This window comes from Gracilinanus agilis, chromosome 4 (genome assembly GCF_016433145.1).
Source record: "Gracilinanus agilis isolate LMUSP501 chromosome 4, AgileGrace, whole genome shotgun sequence".
NCBI classification, from domain to species: Eukaryota; Metazoa; Chordata; class Mammalia; order Didelphimorphia; family Didelphidae; genus Gracilinanus; species Gracilinanus agilis.
Genome location: NC_058133.1, coordinates 260,895,292 through 260,914,108, shown reverse-complemented (window position 1 = coordinate 260,914,108; position 18,817 = coordinate 260,895,292). Strand labels below are relative to the sequence as shown.

General features: G+C 43.4%; 1 protein-coding gene across 1 annotated transcript in view; it reads left to right on the top strand.

Moving 5' to 3' along the window:
* Positions 1-18,817, top strand: part of GRM4 (glutamate metabotropic receptor 4) — a 431,343-nt gene that overhangs the window by 212,974 nt on the left and 199,552 nt on the right. The window contains exon 5 of the mRNA XM_044675279.1: positions 2,625-2,765. Within this exon, the coding sequence (XP_044531214.1) occupies positions 2,625-2,765 (141 nt within the window). The remainder of the gene's footprint in view (positions 1-2,624; positions 2,766-18,817) is intronic.

The window sequence follows — 18,817 nt, the reverse complement described above, 5'->3', positions numbered from 1 at the left end:
CAGTCAAGATTTGAACCCAGAGCCTCTAATACTAACTCCAATCTAAGTTGGAAGAGTCCTTTGAGGTTATCCAACCTAACCTCCTGCCCCATGTAGAATAATTCACTTTACAATATCTCTGGCAGGTAAGATCTTGCTTCTGCTTGTACACTTTCAGTGATGGGGAGCTCCCTCCTAACCTGTTCTCATCACTGGCAACTTCTGGTACTCCATCTGGGGAGCATTGTCAAGTATCTACACCCATAAGATGGAGGCAGGTTAGCAGAGGGGATAGAGGAAGCAAAGCAGTGAAAGGGGAACAGTTGGGCACTGGATTTGAAATCAGAAGACCTGAGGTTGAATCTTGTCTCTCACACTTAGACTTGTGTGAACTCATCCCCTCTCTGACCATCAGTTTTCTCATTTGAACAGGGTTGTGCTTGATGACCTTTAAGGTCTCTTCTTGCTCTAAGTCTGTGATCCTACAAAGAACTGGGTTCAGAATCAGAAGGACCTGGATTCAAGTCTTGCCCATTATATCTATTGTCTCTTTTACCCTGGACAAATAACTCACCCCTCTCCCATGGACTATGACAATTGTCAATCTGCATTTCCCCTGAGAGTTCCTTATTCCATTGAAATCACAGATCCAGGCAACAACAGCAGCAGCAGCAACAACAAAATACATAAAATGGCAAAAAAGGACAAAATTATAACACTTAGGATCAGATTTGGAAGACATCTTGGGCAATTATTTAACTTGACTCAGATGGGAAATTAGAGACCTAGAAAAGGGAAGTGATTTATTCAAGGTCACTCATTAATTTGGGGAGGGAGATGGTTAGTCATAATACAATCCCTTCTATTCCCAGAACAAAGACCGTGGGTTCTGTTGGGAACTCCAAGGAAAGACTCAGCTTGCTACTATGGCAGGATTCCTAGGCTAGGAGGCAGGAGACTCAGTTGTGTTCTTCACATGTAGAGGAAGGGAAGTAGGGAGGAAAGAGGGAAGGAGGTACAAAAGAAAGGAGGGAAGGGAGGAAGAAAGAAAGGAAGGGATGCAGGGAAGAAGGGAGGAAGGAGAGGAGGAACAAAAAGGAAGAAAGGAAAGAAGGAAGGAAGAAAGAGAGGGAGGAAGAAGGAAGAACAGAAGGAAGAAAAGAAGAGAGGAAATGAGGAAGAACAGAAGAGGGGGGAGGGAGGAAGGAGAGAAGGAAAGAGATGGGATAGAAGGAAGAAAAGAATGGAGGAAGGAGGAAACAAACATTTATTAAACACTTGCTATATGTTGGGCACTGTGTTAAGTGCTTTATAAATATTATCTCATTGAATCTTCACAACAATCCTGGTAGAATAATCCTAATTATTCTAATTTTACAGTTGAGGAAACTGAGGAAGAGAGCATTTAAGTGACTTGCCCAGGTTCACAGAGCTGGTAGGTGGTCTGAGGCTGGATTTGAATTTAGGTCTTCCAGACTCCAAGTGCAGTCTTCTTGCTATTGGACTACTTAGCTGCTTCAAAATTAGAACTGTCCAAAAAATGAATCCAGCTGCCTAGGAAAGTAGTGCTTCCTTTCACTAGAAATGTTCATACAGGGTATAGATGATTATTGTCCAGGAATGCTAGAATAGGGCTTTATGCTTCAAGGAGACTGGATCAGCGGTTCCCATTTAGTAGTTTATGAACCTCTTGGAAGTTTGCAATAATGGTCAAAGGGATTTACCCTGAAAATTCTTTATAAAGGAACCTTTATTCTTTAATGATAATTATGTACGAATTAAGCAAATAATTTGTAAAGACTGTTATGAGTAGCATATTAAATTATCCCGGGGATTCACAATATGTTGTTTTGTTATTGTTGCCAGGGGTTTGAGGAACACAAAACTCTGGGAACCGCTGGACTAGACAAGTCCTGAGGTCCCTTCCAACTCGGATGATCTATGATTGCTTTCAGCTTACCATGTGATCTAGACTGAGCCATTCTCTCTTTTTGGGTCTCAATTTCCTCAACTGAAAATTAAGGGGTGGGCCTAGATGATCTTTAAGGTTTCCCCCAGTTTAGATAACCTGTGATTGTTCCAGAATTCTAGATTGTTCCAGATTGTATCCTGACCTTCACCCAAGGTTGGTGTGATCAAAGGCTAACCATTGCTACACGATACATCAACCATAGGGTGAAGGGTTGGGGAAAGGTGGGGAGGAGCTGAGAGAGGGGGCTGGCCAGTGTTTGGGACCAGGAAGCTGGCTGCATAAAATCATTGAATCATTATTTTGAACTTAAACACACAAAAAAGCAGTTTGAAATGCATAGTAGAACCCAGAAAGGATTCTCTATGAAACCATGAGTCTCTGCTCCACACTGCTTGCTTTTTAAGCCCTTTCATTTTACAGATGGTGAAATGTGACTTACTTAAAGTCATATAGTTAGTAAAAGAGGCTGGATTTGAACTCAGGTCTCCAGACTTGCAATCCTTTACTCCTACTTTGCCATGATCCCTTCCTGATCAGTATAGCTGTTATGCGGTGGGTTGGTCCAGTCCTTGGGTGAGAGGAGGAGGAGGAGAAAAAGACCACAGGGTAAGGTCAGGCTCTGACTGCCCGTTCTCTTCCCTCTCCCTCCCACCCCCCTCACTGGGGGGATCAGGTTTCGACCGTTACTTCTCCAGCCGGACCCTGGACAACAATCGGAGAAATATCTGGTTTGCTGAGTTCTGGGAAGACAACTTCCACTGTAAACTGAGTCGGCATGCCCTGAAGAAGGGCAGTCACATCAAAAAATGCACTAGTGAGAGCTGGGGGCTGGGGCTGGGGCTGGGCTGGGGTTGAGGAATGGTGGGAGAGGGAGGGGACTAATGGGGTGGCCAGAAAGTGGAAGGTCAAACGTGGAAGTGGCAAAGCTGGAAGCTGGGAGGCAAGGAGGTACGAGGGCTTTGAAAGGGGGAAGCTGTCAGCAGCAGAAATTACCCATCTTGGATCTGGGGAACTGCCAGGCAGAGGTGGGTTTAAAGAAGGAAAGAGAGATCTTAATTTCCCAGTGCTTTGAATCTAGTGGATACTCAAGGAATATTTACTGAATCAAGGAAATCCTGATGGTAGCAGTGGGAGGCAGGGAGGCTGGGGAGGAAGGGGTTACCACATTGGATGATGGAGCTAGGGAGATTTATCCTCTTCTATGATAGGGATGCATGAGCTGGTGTGAGAATTGTAAGCAAAGGCCATACCATATGAGTTCACTTGAAGGAGCTGGGGATGTTTGACTTGGAAAAGAGAAGACTCAGGGGAGACATGGTAGCTATCTTCAAGTACTGTGGAAGCTATCCTGGGGAAGAGGGATTAGACTTGTTCTATGTGACTCTGGAGAACAGAGCTGGGAGTCATGGATAGAAGTTACAGAACAGTCGATTTAGGCTTGACATAAGGAAATATTTTCTAACAATTAGAATTTTCTCAAAGCAGAATAGGATGCCTTGGGAGGTAGTAGGGCTCCCTCTCTCTGGAAGAAAATGGGCAGAGCCTCGACTTGTCTGGAGTTTTGTCAAGGGGATTTGCTATTTAAGTATGGATTGGGCTAGATAATCTCTGAGGTCCCATAAAATTCTGAAATTCTATTGGATGCCCTCTAGGGAGGGGAATGCTCAGGGGGGATGCATGAGAGAGGAGAGGTCTGATCTACCTGAGCTTGAGCCAACCTTACCCCATCTAATATTATTTGTTTTCATATGTTTATAGCTTCCAGTAAATGCTGGGACAGGCTTTTGCCAGGGTCTTGTTGATACTGGGATACTTTAGGGCCATGGTGGTGAGCCTATGGAATGTGTGCCAGAGGGAAGCACTCAGAGCGCTCTCTGTGGGCACATGTACCATCGCCCCAGCACAGAGTTTGCCAGAGTTTGTTACTAGAAATACAGAGGGATGTGGGGCAGGGCGTCTCCCCTCACCTTCTCCATGGGTGCCTGAGGACATTTCTCACATCACCTGTCCCTCTAAAAGGTTCACTAGCACTGCTTAGGGTATTGAGTGAGGCAGGGTGGGACTGGGAGAGGGGACAGTGGTGGCACAGGGCTAGGGCTAATGTTCTAGGAATACTGGGCAGGGACCAAGGCTCTGTGTAAAGGGTGAAGCATGGAGGGCTGGAGGGTGCTGCTGGAATCCTGTAACTGGTTGAATAACATTATCCAGAGTGTAGTTGATGGATCCATGTCATCCTGGAGGGAGGTCTCTAGCAGAGTGCCCTAGGGATCTGTTCTTGGTGCTGGGCCATTCAACATTTTTATCAATTACTTGGGTGAAGGTAGAAATGACATGCCCATCACATTTTCAGATGACACAAAACTGAGAGAGATAGCTAACATGCTAGGTGGCAGAATTAGGATCCACCAGGATCTTGACAGCCTAGAATGACGGGCTGAATGAAATTTAAAAAGAATACATGTTAAGTCTAGCATGACAATACAAGTATAGCACAGAGGGAAGACAGGACTAGACAGCAATTTATCTTAAAAAAAAAAAAGAACCTGGAGGTTTCTGGATGGCAGCAAACCTCATATGAGTCAGCAGCATGATAAAGCAACCAAGAAAGCTCCTATGAGTTTATTTCAAAGAAGCCTAATATTCAGAGTGAGGGAAGAAATAATCTTGTCCAGCCAGAAAGTGTCAGGAGCATAGTGTTCTATTCTAAGAGCCCCATTTTAGGAGGGATATTGACAAAAGGGCAGCTAGGTGGTATAGGGGATAGAGAACTGGGTCTGGAATCAGGAAAACTGATCTTGAGTTTAAATCTGCCCTCATATGTGACCCTGGGCAAGTCACTTAACCCTTATTTGCTTCAGTTTCTTCATCTGTCAAATGAGCTGGAGAAGGAAATGGCCAACCACTCCTGTGTTTTTGCAAAGAAAACCCCAAGTGGAGTTCTGAAGAATTGGACATGACAGAAAATGACACAACAACATTGACAAATAGGAGCTTTTCAGAGGGCAGCTAGAATGGTGGTAGAACTTCAAGTTACTTGAGATAATGGTGTTGTTTAGCTTGGAGAAAAGAAGACTCAAGGAGGATGCCCCAAAGAAGAGATGAGAAAATCCACTTTCCTCTCTTATTTGTAGAGATGGGAGACCCTGGGTATGGAACGTTGTGCATGCTGTCAGACTTGGTTAGTGTGTTAATTAGTTTCCTGGCTTGCCTTCCTGCCCCCAAACCCCACCCCAGCCAATCTCTCTTTATTCTCAGTTATAAGAAATGGCTCTGTGGGTAGGGAAGAGATGGATATATTTGGAATTGTAGGTGATATAAAAGCAGAAGGCTTTAATAAGTTTTTAAAAAGATATAAAGAGGACAGGATAGCTATCTTAAAGTATTTGAGGGTCTATTATTTGGGGAAAGGGTTAGACTTACTCTGCTTGGTCCCAGAGGGAAGAACTAGGAGCAATGAGTGGAAGTGGAAGAAAGTTTAGACAGGCCGAATAGAAGGAAATTCTTCCTAACTATTTGAGTTGTTTAAAAATGGAATAGTGAAGTGATGAGTTCTCCATCACCAGAGGTCTTCAGGGGGAGGCTGGGACTTCTTGTCAGCTCTTTTGTAGAGAGGATTCCTGTTCATGTACAGATTGGCCTCTGAGGTGTCTTCTCACTAAGAGATTCTATAATTCGATGGTGAAATTTCTGACTTTGGAAGCTGGATGGTAGGAAGAATAATTTGAGGTAGGTGCCATGATGCCATCTAAAGCTCTTCCAGCCTTCCTACCAAGTTTCTCTTGGGGGAGATTGTGTATTTGAGGGTGGGTAGGTGGGTTGGGGTTAGTGCTTCACTCAGAAAGCTGCTAGGCTTCTCAGAAACCACCTTGTGGATTTTGGATCTCTGTCTGTCTTTCTGTCTGTCTGTCTGTCTGTCTCTCTTCTCTCTCTTGTCTCTGTCTTTCTCTCTCCCCTTCCTCCCCTCCACTCTCTCTGTCTCTGTCCAACTGCCACCCATTTCCTGCCCTCTTGAAATACTTCAGTATGTGTGCACCCCTGTGTTTGTGGCTGTACCTTGTGTGTGTGTATTTTAATGGGGGAGGGGGCTAAAAGGTGCATCTGGGCCATCAAGCAATGGAATATCACCATACCCCACTGGCACTGGGAGACAGTCCTAAATTTGGAGTGAGAGCACTCGGTTTCCAATCCTGATTCTGCCACTTATTACTGCTGGACTCAGTTTCTTTCGTTGCAAAACAAGGCAATTGGACTTGGTGACCTCTAAGCTCCCTTCTAGTTTGAGATCTGTAATCTGCATGGAACAAATGCTATTGAATTCATTCCAGCCCAGTAAGTTCTCTGCTTTGGCTGCCCCCCTTTTGGGGGATATCGGAGGGGAAATGGAAAAGTGATGCCAACAGTGTAAGAGGGGGTGGTGGTGGAGGGGACCAAGGGAGCTCAGGAGCGTACTGGCCACATCTATTGGAAGCTCCCAGCGTGACAATGCCACCCTCTAGTGGCCAGGGCACTGTACAAAAACCTGGCCCACTGGTTCAGCACTGATGTAAATTTTTTTGGGGGGGTAGCTTGCTTGTGAAGAAGCCAGATGTCTTAGTTTCTAGAATGCTGTGGAGTCAGAAAGACCCAAGTTCGAATTTTGTCTCTGACATTTAATTGCTGTTTGACCCTAGGCAAGTTGCTTTACTTTTCTCCAACTCTGTTTTCTCCCCTAGAAAAGGAGGATAACAATAATCCCTACCTTCCAGGGTTGTGGTGAGGATGAAAAGAGATACTTGTAAAGTGCTTCACAAACTTTGAAGCACCAGATACATGTGGGATGGAATTATTGCATTTTCTGATTATTTCAGCAGCTCTGCAATTGAGAACCTTAGAGAATTAGCTGGGGGTGGTGGTGCTTAGGAGTTAAATGATTTGTATAGAGACGGAAAACAAAAATGTAGCAGAGCAGGATTTGAATCTAGGTTTCCCTAACAAATCTCCCTGTAAAGTGCTGCAGCCCAGAGGTCTCTTGGTCCTTTCCTAGACCTCTGAGTTCTGGCCAGGACCAGGCTGAGCCTCCAAAAGGCCTTTTACAATGAAGGAAACTGGCATCTAGAGAGGTTAAGCCAATCCCAATGGCCATGAAGAATCATAGCCACAATTCAGACCAAGGTCTCCTGTCTCCAAGACATGACAGTAAATCTCCTGTATCCATGCCAGCACTAGCTGTCCTCCATGCCTGGAATGTGCTCCCTCCCTTGTCCTCCTCCAGCTAAGCCGATTTCCCCATGGCTAGGGATACCTTTAAGGGCTTGGCTGAGATATAGGCCCTGCGCCTACTGGGTGAGTGTTTAGTGGATAGTTGTTGTTCAGTCATTTTTTAGTCATCTCAGACTCTTCATGACCCCATTTGGGGTTCTTTTGGCAAAGACACTGGAGTGGTTTGATCCTTCCCTGCGGGGATGCTCTATAGCAGTGGTTCCCAAACTTTTTAGGCCTACCGCCCGCTTTCCAGAAAAAATATTACTTAGTCCCCTGGAAATTAATTTTTTTTAAATTTTAATAGCAATTAATAGGAAAGATAAATGCATCTGTGGCCATCACCACTCCCCTGGATCACTGCAGCACCCACCAGGGGGCAGTAGCGCCCATTTTGGGAATCACTGCTCTAGGGGGATCAGTGGGGTGGTCCATTTTATTATGAGATTTGTCAGGAAAACCTGGATTCAAGGCCCTGTTTACTTTACAGATGAGGAAACTGAGGCAAACAGGGTGAAGTGATTTGCCCAAGGTCACACAGCTAGGAAGTGTTTGAAGCCAGATTTAATCTCAGAGAGGGGTGTCTTCCTGACTCCAGGCACAGCACTCTGTCCATTATGCCACTTAGTTGTCCTTGGGGAATGGTAGGTGAGATTGTCTCTCCTAGCTGATCCCCAGGTGAGATTACTTGAAATTCACTGCCTCCCCAGTATCTGGTAGTGCCCTGAGTCAACCATAGGCTCTGGTATTCACCTCCCCTAGAAATCCTTCCCTGCTCTCTCACTCTGACTTGACAACCCTCTGAAGCTATGACCATTGGAGACTTCTGCCAGACCTGGAAAATTGGTGCCTTATTTTTTTTCCAGTTTCACTCATCCACATCTTTATTTCTTTTGTCAGCTCTCTCCACTCCTTTCCTCTAGTTCCATCTCTCTTTTTTATAATGAGAAGTGACATTTATGTAGCACTTTAAGGCATATAAAGTACTTTGCATACATTTTCTCAATCGAGCCTCACAACAACTCAGTAAAAGTAAGCAGTAGGGGTATGATTATTATCTCCAGCTTTCAGATAAGGAAATTGAGGCTCTCAGAAATGAACAGTCTTATCCAAGGTCACTAGCTGGTGAGTGGCAGTGCCAGGGCTTTAATCTGGGTTTTTTAAAAATTTCCAATCCAAGGCTGCATGATACCATCCAGCCTCTCCTTTGACACTGGGGCTCAAGGTCATCTCTGTCAGGAAGCCCTCCTGGATCAATTCCACCTGACTCACATCACTCCTCAGGTCACTTAATTCTACTTCAGCACTTAATAGATTGTAGTTCAATTCAATTCAGTTTATATGTCTTAGAGTTGGAAGAGACCTTAGAGGACAATCCTTTCATTTTAGAGGCGAGGGAACTGAGTCCCAAAGAAACTTAAGTGACTTACATAGCTAGTGGTGAGTGTTCAAGGAAAGATTTAAGTCTAGTTTTTCCTAACTGAAATTCATAAGATCGTAGATTTAGAGTAGAAAATGACCCTAGAGGTCATCTAGTCCAAAGGATAGGTGATTTGTCCAAAGTGACAAAGGTAGTAAGTAGAATCAGAATTTGAACTCAGGTCCCATGATTTTAAGTTCAGCATCCTTTCCAGTGCATCACACTACCTGTGCAGTCAACAAATATTCATTAAACACCTTCTGCATACAAGGTTCCAGGCTAGGTATTGGGGAAGAATTGTTGTCCAGTTGTTTCAGTTATGCCTAACTCTTCATGACCTCATTTGTAATTTTCTTGTCAGAGATGCTGGAATGGTTTGTCATTTCCTTCTCCAGCTAGTTTGACAGATGAGGAAACTGAGGCAAACAGGGTGAGGTGACTTGGCTAGGGCCACCCTGTTAATAAGGGTCTGAAGCTATATTTGAACTCAGGAAAATGAGTCTTCTTGCCTCTAGGTCCAATTCTTTGTCTACTGTGCCATGCATTTATATATAAACTCTGTTTTTGTCTTTGAAGAGTTTATAGTCTCCACTGAGAGATCAGATATAGACATAGGCTGTGTGTTCCCTCTCAGACTAAGGGAAGAGTCTGTCTGCCACCCATCTGGCTAGGAGCTCCCTAAAGGCAGAGACTCTGAGTAGTTTCCTTCTCTCACATCTCTTAGCACCCGTTTGGGCATGCAATAAAGGACTTAAGGAATGATTGCTCCCTGAACGAGTTGGGACACTCCCTTGGCATAAAGGGAGGCCACGGGGTGTCCAGGTCAGGATTTGGGAGAAGTATGCTTGCTCCACAAGATCAGAGCCCGGGTCTTATTTCTCTTTCTCTTTTCCCAGTTTTCTTGTGCCCAAATGATACTTGATAAATATTTGTTGCAGTGACTTGCGCTGACCCTCCTGCATTTCCTGTAGCTGTCTGGGGGGCAGCTGGGCACTGCAGGGAGGATCCTGCTTCTCTGCCTCCCTTGGTTTCCAGTCCCTTGCTTCCCTCCCACCTCTCTGTTAGCCAGTGAGTGCATGGATAAGAGCAGTAAACAAGGGAAATGGGGCATCTGTCTTGTTGACAGCCCTGCCAGTGAGGTGATGGTTGGAGGCTTGAAGAGGTGACATGTTTACGGAGAGATAGGAGAGATGTACTGCCTGTCTGCTCCCTAGGGGCCTGGGGATGGTGCCCAGTGTTCTGAACATGGGTTAGAGGGGGGCACAGACACCCGGTCACCGTGGGCTTGGGTAGGAGGGAGGAGGCACCTTTCCCAGTTAACTATGCACATGCCAAACCAGAATTCCCTTCGTTGCCATATTTAGAGAGATGGTATGTCAAGCCCCATGTTCTCTTGTTCTCTAATAATTCAGAACTAAACTGTAGGTCAATGGTGTCAAACTCAGATAGAAATGGGGGCCACTACATTTGCACAAAAGGATCTCTGTGGGTAGTGTATTGACTCAGAAAACATTCCCTATGTTTTATTGTATTTTTATTTATTCTGTTAAACATTTCTGAACTCCATTTGGGCCTCATTAAGGAATGTTGTGCAATCCCTGAACCATACCGCAATAGCACAAGCCCAGGCTTTCCCAGAGTGAGGACTTCGGCCCTCCTCGGGACTCTGCTTTCCCTATCTAGCAATGGGATTCATTAACTATTTAATTAATCCAACAGTCATTCGTGGAGTGCTTACTATATTCCTAGATTGTACTAGGCACTGGAAGGGGCACGTAGAAGAAATATAAGAAGGAGGGGCAGTGAGGTGGCCCAGAGGATAGAGAGCCAGGTCTAGAGATGGGAGGTCCTGGGTTCAAATCTAGACTCAGACATTTCCTAGCTGTGTGATCCTGGGCAAATCATGTAACCTCCATTGTCTAGCCTTTACTGCTCTTTTGCCTTAGAACTGATACTTGGTATTGATTCTAAGATAGAAAGTAAGGGTTAAAAAAAAGAAGAAATACAAGAGACCCTTGCTTTTGGAGAGCTCACAACTTTGATAGGGTAATGCTGTTAGGAAGTTAGGACCATAAAACACCATAATATAAAGCTGAGTGTGATAAGTTTTGTAACAAGCAAGATGCTATAATATTAATATTAATAACAATAATAGCTAGTAGAGCTTTTAGGTTTGTAAAGTACTGATACAACAACCTATAACATAGGTTTCATTCTTTTTTTTTTAATCCTTACCTTCTGCCTTAGAATTGATACCAAGTATTAGTTCCAAGGCAGAAGAACAGTAAGGGATAGGCATGAGGTTAAGTGACTTGCCCAGGGTTACATAGCTGGGAAATGTCGAAGGCCAGTTTTGAATCTAGGACCATCTGCCTCCAGGACTGGCTTTCTATCCATTGGGCCAACTACCTACCTGGAGTAGATTTTATTCTATGAGAGTTCATCAATTGACTATGGTGGTATGAGTAGAACACTAGATCAAAAGTCAGAAATGTTGTTGTTGAGTCATTTCAGTCGTATCCAACTCTTTGTGACCCTACTTGGAGTTTTCTTGGCAAAGATACTGGAGTGGCTTGTCATTTCCTTCTTTAGCTCATTTTATAGTTGAGGAACTAAGGAAAATAGGGTGAAGTGACTTGTCTAGGATCATATAGCTAGTAAGTGTCCAAAATCAGATTTGAGCTCAGAAAGACGAGTTTTCCTGACTCCAGGCCCAGCCCCATCAAAAGCAGAAGACCTGGCTTCAGTTCTTAGCCCTGAGAATAATCACTAGCTGTTCTCCCATAGGCAAACCATTTTTCCCCTTAGAGTCTTATTTTCTAACTTTAAATCTATGATCTTATGAAACAGTGAATAAGACTTGGATAATCTGGGCAGTGAGACTACCCTCCTTCCTATTTTCCAGAGTAATTGCCAATCCAGAGGGCATGGCAGGATGGGGGATATTCTTGGTTTTTCTTCAATCCTAGAGGAATCTCAGAGTTGGGGTAGTGTTCTTCCATAGCAACCCCTGCATTATTATTATAGGGAAGGAATTGCTCTTCACTAGAGATCTGCTTATTTAGGAGATGAGGGTGTTGGTTTTTTGAAACTTTTTTCTTGGGGGCTCAAAATGCATAGACTCATGCATTGTTAGAAATCATTTGGTTAGGAGCAGCTAGGTGATTCAGGAGATTGAGAGCCAGGCTTAGAGACAGGAGATCCTAGGTTCAAATTTGGTCTCAGATACTTCCTAGCTGTGTGATCCTGGGAAAGTCACCTAACCTCACTATCTAGCCCTCACTATTCTTCTGTCCTGGAATCAGTATACAGTATAGATTCTATGATAGAAGGTAAGGATTAAAATAAAAAGGAATCATTTGGTCCAAACCAAACAGGAATTGGAGGGAAGGGAGGCCCAGCAAGGTTAAGATACTTTGTGAAGCTACCCAGGGAATAGGTGGGAGAACATGGATTTTAACCTCACACAAGTGAATTTTGCTTTTATTTTGTAGTATGGACCTAGTCCTGAAAAGAAAGAAAGCCTTGCTGGGAAAGCATAGCATAGGCTTCTTGGAATTGGGAGACCTACGTTCCAGTCATAGGCATAGTGATTAAAAGGTTGTTAATTCAGGCAAATTACTTTGTTTTTCTTGGCCTCAGTTTCTCTACCTGTAAAGGAAGAGGTTTGGAGAAGATGTTTGCTCAGAGCCCGTCTGTGCTCTGCTCTCAAACACTGTGTGGGCTTTTACTCTGTTAGCCAGCCGGCTCTCCATTCTTTGTACTAGTCTGATGGATGGGTGTAGCGATGCAGTTAATCCAAACACAATGGATGATCCCCAAATCCCTGGGACTAGAGGCTTGGGAAATGCATTTAGGATGTGCTGCGGCACATTTCCATTCCTCCTTGGGAGGAAGGTTCATATCACAGAGATTTTGCATTCACTGAGCAAAACCTGACTGATGACGGGGATGAGGAAAGGAGTGAGGCCACTGGAGCTGGCTTAGGGAGTAGAGGAAAGAAAGCCCACCAGGGAAGAGACATTTACTAGAAAGAGTCCCCAGCACAGAGAACTCTCAGACAGATAATCGGGAATGGTTCTGCTCCACAGCTAGGTAGATCCTGGTGCCGCGATTCTTGCTTTGTCCAAAGTAGTTAGGTCCAGAGATGAGTGGGGTCTTAGAAGACAGGATCTCCTGTGGTCAAAAGAATGTAGGACTGTGAGCGATTAGAAGCCCTAGTGCCATTTTTCTAGACAAGCTATTTTTCTTGTCTGGGCCTCAAGATGTCCCATCTAAGTCAGGGATAATAATATCTGACCCACTTTCTGTGCTGAGAACCAATCTCCCCAAAGACAAGGGACAGGAACTTTCCTAAATGTTGGTGAAGATTGGAGAATGCTAATATAATGAGAAAACAAGACCAATAGACATTTGGAAATTAGGGACAGAGAAGTAGTAGAATAGTAGATAGAGCACTAGTCTTGGGGTCAGGAAGAGCTGGGTTCAAATATCATCTCAGACACTTTCTGGCTGTATGATCTTGGGCAATTCAATTTTCCTCTTTGGGCTTCAGTTTCTTTATATGGAAAATGAGGATAATAGTGACACCTTCCTCACAGGACTGTTTTGAGGCTCTAGGCCTTGATTTCCTCATCTGTAAGATGAGGGGATTGGATTTGATGGTCTCTAAGACTACATCCTAGGTAGAATGCCAGGTCTTGAGCCAGGAAGACTTATCTTCCTGAGTTCAAATCTGGCCTCAGACATTTACTATTCAGGTGCCTCATGGCAAGTCACTTCACCCTATTGGCCTCAGTTTCTTCATCTGTCAAATGAGCTGGAGAAGAAAATGGCAAACCTCTTCAGTATCTTTGCCAAGAAAACCCCACAGTCACAAAGTCATACATGACTAAATGGCAATAACAGAAAACAAAAACCAAACAAACAAATAGATCCCCAATCTATGACCTCCTTGGGCCTCATTTTCATCTATAATATGAGGGGTTAGACTTGATGGTCTATTTTTTTTCTGGTTCTTTAGCATCTATGATGTTATCATTTGCTTTCCTCACTCCACAATCCTGTTAGACAGTTAATGGACATATTTTTTCCTCAGTTCACAGGTGAGAAAACAAGCTTAGAGGAGTTCATTGACTTGTCCAGAATCACGAAGCTTGGGAAATGTTAGAGCCAAACTTGAACCTAGTCCTCTGGATTCTTATTCCAAGACAATTGCTCTTTTGGTGATACTAAACAAGATGATTTGATCAGGGTGGTGTGGCTATAAGGAGCAAGCCAGGAAAAAAAGCTGGAGAGCAGAAGGAGAGGAGGAGCAGCTGAGAGACAGATGGGAGAGAGGAGGGCCTGTAGGCCTCAGAAGGAGAGAGAGACTCATTCTGGGAATGAGAGGGAAGTTCTGGGAAAGGCACATTGGGAACTTGTTGGGGCAGGGAAGAGTTCAATATGACCTGAATGTGAGAATGAGACCTGGAGAACAAAACAATGAATCAATCGGTAAATCAATAAACATTTATTAAATGCATACTATCGATGGCCCAGTAGATAGATCTCCAGATCTGGAGTCAGGAAGGCTTATCAAATCTGGCCTCAGACACTAGCAGTATGACTGGGCAAATTACTTCACTTTGTTTGCCTCAGTTTCCTCATCTGCCAAATGAACTGGAGAAGGAAATGCCAAACCACTCCAAATAGAGTTGTGAAAAATTGGACCTGACTAAAACAGCTGAACAACAACAAATGTGCTCTGCACTGTGCTGAGAGCTGGAGATGCAAGAAAAGGCAAAAGACAGTCCTTGCCCTCAAGGAGCTTACAATCTAATTGTTTTGGGTTCCATTATTCAGTCTTCTTTGATTCTTTGTGACCCTAGCACATCAATACTATCCATGGATTGTTAGGGTTTTTTTTTTTTTTTTTGCAAAGTTATTGGAGTGGTTTTCTATTTTTCTTCTTCAATGGATTAAAGCAGAGGTTAAGTGTCTTGCCCAATCTGAGGCCAAATTTGAACTCTAGTCTTCCTGACTCTAGGCCCAACATTCTATCTGCTGAGCCATTTAGCTGCCTCCAATCTAATGGACCCCTTACCCTGGCCTGCAAATTAGCCTGTTTCTCACTTCCACTTTTTAGTTTCCTTGCCTTTCTTCAAATCCCACTTTCCCAAGGAAGTCTTTCCCAGGGCCCCCTATGTGTTAGTGCCTTCCTCTTTCAAATTACCTTCTATTTACTCTGTATGTTGTCTATGTCTAATTATTTACATGTTATCTCCCTCATTAGAATGTAAGTTCCTTGAGGGCAGGGACTGATTCCCTTTTGGTCTGGTATCCTCATTACTCAGTGCCTGGAACGAAAATAAGTGCTGACTAATTGGTAAGACTGTCTGACTCCAGAGTGAGACCATGAGATCCTAGATCCCATCAGAATGGGTACTTAGGAGCAGAAGTGGTAATTTCTACCTAGTGGTAGAAATTAAGGAGAGGGAAAATATATAGAGAGACAGATGGGGTAGAGATAGAGGGAGACAGAGAGACAGAGAAAGAGAGAATGAAAGAATGAAAGAAAGAGAGGGAGAGAGAGAAGGAGGCAGAGAGACCGAGAAAGAGAGAGAGAATGAAAGAGAGAGGGGGAGAGAGAGAAGGAGGCAGAGAGAGACAGCTATATAGAGAGAGTGAAAGAGAGAAGGGGAGAGAGAGAGGGAGGGAGGCAGAGAGGGAGAAAGAGGTTTACAGAGAAAGACAAAAGGAGGCTCAGAAAGTCAGAGAGACAGACACATAAAGTCATAGACAGAGGGGCAGCTAAGTGGCTCAGTGGATAGAGCACCAGCCCTGGAGATGGAAGGTCCTGAGTTCAAATCTGACCTCAGACACATCCTAGCTGTATGCTGATTCTTTTTTTTTTTTTTAAACCCTTACCTTCCATCTTGGAGTCAATACTGTGTATTGGCTCCAAGGTAGAAAGAGTGGTAAGGGCTAGGTAATAGGGGTCAAGTGACTTGCCCAGGGTCACACAGCTGGGAAGTGTCTGAGGCCAGATTTGAGCCCAGGACTTCCCATCTCTTGGCTTGGCTCTCAATCCACTGAGCTACCCAGCTAACCCCACACAATACTGATTCTAAGACAGAAGATAAGGGTTAAAAAAAAAAGGCATAGAGAGACACAGCCAATACAAAAGTGCAGGGATGAGACATGGAGTCTCATCAAGAACTTCAAGTCATTTAGTGCAGAGACAGAGACACAGACACAGAGAGACAGAGAGAGTGAGTATTCACTCTTGCCAGGGGTGTCATAGTATCACAAATCATTTGAGCTATTCTTTAGCCTCAATTCTGAAAATGTTTATTAAGCATCTGCGGTGTACAAGTTGTCCTTTGATGTTACACTCTAGTGTCATGGTGGTGTAGTGGGATTCTTTGGTCCTTAGAGGCTTATTTCCACTGAGACCAACCTTGGGCAGAGCCTGTTCAGCGGTGAAGGCTTTGATTTTGAGCCCAGGTCCAAGACAGGACTATAAGAACTCGTTATAAGATAGATGGAGGGCACTGGTTACCAGACGATCATGTTTTCTTAAAAAACCCTCGCCTTCCATCTTAGAATCAATACTGTATGTGGGTTCCAAGGCAGAAGAATGGTAAGGGCTGGGCAATGGGGATTAAATGACTTGTCCAAGATCATAGAGCTAGGAAATATCTGAGGTCACATTTGAACTCAGGACCTCCTGCCTCCGGGGCTGGCTCTCTATCCATTGAGCCATCTACCTGCTCCTCAATCATTTTTTTTTTTTAACCACAGTGACTCCTGAAGTCCTAAGCAAGCAGGGTGATATAATCTGCCTTAATAGAGGGAGCACTCTCCCCTTATTCATCCATTAATTCATTAATTCATTCACTCATTCATTCATTAAAAAAACACTTATGAAGTATCTGCAGCATGTAAAATACTGTCCTAGGCACCAAGAAAGATATATAAATATTAGACGAGACAGGGTTTCTTCCCTCATGGAACTCAGAGACAATTCTAATGTATAAGCACTGTGTGAGGTGATATGAAAAAAAAGAGGGGGGGAAAAATAGCACAAACTCTACCCTTAAAAGTATATAATCTTGTGGGCACACAAAGATAATTATAGTTCAAGTCATAATATTATTAAGGGCATAGGAGAGGTTAAACAGACTTTCCCTTGAGAGGCTCAAGGCATTAGTGAAGAGTTTAGCCCTTATTCACATATTCACAGGTTATGAATGTGGGTGGGCTAGCTAAGTGGCATAGTAAGTAGATAGAGTGCTGGGTCTGAATTCAGGAAGATCTGAGTTCAAATCCAACTCCTGATCTTTACTGGCTGTGTGACTGGCCAAGGCACTTAACCCTGTTTGCCTCTGTTTCCTCATCTGTCAAATGAACTAGAGAAGACAAACCACTTCAATATCTTAGCCAAGAAAACCCCAAATGAGGTTATCAAGAGTCAGGCACAACCGAAATGCCTAAACAATAAAAAAATATATTGGAGTATTATTTCTTTTTTTTTTTAATTAAAATTAGGTTTTATTTTGTTTTCATGAAGATCCTCCTTCTCTCTCTCCCAACTCTTCACCACCTACTCCTATTGAGAAGATGAGAAAAGCCAAACCCTGATTACAAAGATAGTCAAGCAAAACAAATTCCTGCGTTGGCCATGTGCAGAAAGTCTTATTCTGCAGTATGAGTCTGTTGTCTCTGTCAGGAGGTAGGCGACCTGTTTTACCATTCTACATGTATCAAACATGTGGCCCTGTTGTGGATCAGTACAGCAGAAATTAGATCAAATTGTAATTGGGGAATATTTGACCAAAAAAACAAAAATACAAGAAAATGAAGATAATGTTAATGTACGCTTTTCTAAGTCAATCTGCAACCCCAAAGGGATCCTTATCAATGATTTAGTGACTCCTGCTTTCCATTTGAGTTTGCTACCACTGCTTTAGAATAGAGGCAGGAAAACATTCTAGAAAAGGGCAATGAAGGGGCTCACATGAATTTTTTGGCTTCTCAGCACATAGCCAAGTTATGTTGATACTATACAGTAATTTATTAAGGATGTGAAAGGATTACGTCTAAAAATGTGCATAACTTAATTAAAAAATACTTTATTGCTAAAAAGTGCTGACCATCAGCTGAGTCTTCAGTGAATCCTAATCTTTTTGCTGATGGAAGGTCCTGTCTCAATGTTGATGACTGCTGCCTGATCAGGATGGTGGCTGCCGAAGTTTGGCAGTGATGGAAAATTCTTCTTTTTTTTCCCCCTTAATCGCTTACCTTCTCTCTTAGAGTGTTAAGGGCTAGGCAGTGAGGGTCAAGTGACTTGCCCAGGGTCACACAGCAAGGAAGTGTCTGGGGCTCCCAATGGACCTGGCTCCCAATCCACCTAGTTGCCTCCAAACATTTTTTTAATTAAATTTATCTGAAAATGATCTGGGGGTTTTAGTGAACTTTAAGTTCAATATGAATCAATAAATATTGAACAGTCTTAAATGAATTCAATACGGCAACCAAGAAAACAAATATAATTTTAGGATCCTACATTAAGAGAATCAAAGTGCCTGGAACTAAGGAGGTGATTCTATGAAGGGCCTCTGTTCAGATCAGATCACACATGATTAGGTTAAATGCTACATTTTAGGAAGATCATTGATAATCTGGAGGGTGTCTAGAGGAGGACAACCAGGATGGTGAGGGTCCTCGTATCTATGCTATATGTAGATTGTTTTAACAAAAATGGGGATGTGTAGCCTGGAGAAGAGAAGACTTAGATGGGATGTGATAGCTAACAGATATTTGAAGTGGAAAAAGGGATGGACTTATTTTTCTTGGTCCCACAGAGTCAACAGTAATAATAATAACAGTAGCAATCACAACAACAATAATGAAACACCTGGATAATACAATGGATAACAATCACTTTGGATTCAGGGAGTCCGGAGTTCAAATTCAGCCTCATACATTTGGTCTGGACAAGTCACTCCCTGTCTGCCTCAGTTTCCTCAGCCATAAAATGGAAATAGTAATAGCATCCACCCCTCAGGGTTGTTGTGGAGATCAAATGAGATATTATTTCTAAAAGTGCTTAATACATTACTTGGTATATAATAAACAGCATATAAAAATGGTTATTTCCTTCCTTCCTTCCTTCCTTCCTTTCATCATCATCATCATCATCATCATCATCAGCAGCAGCAGCA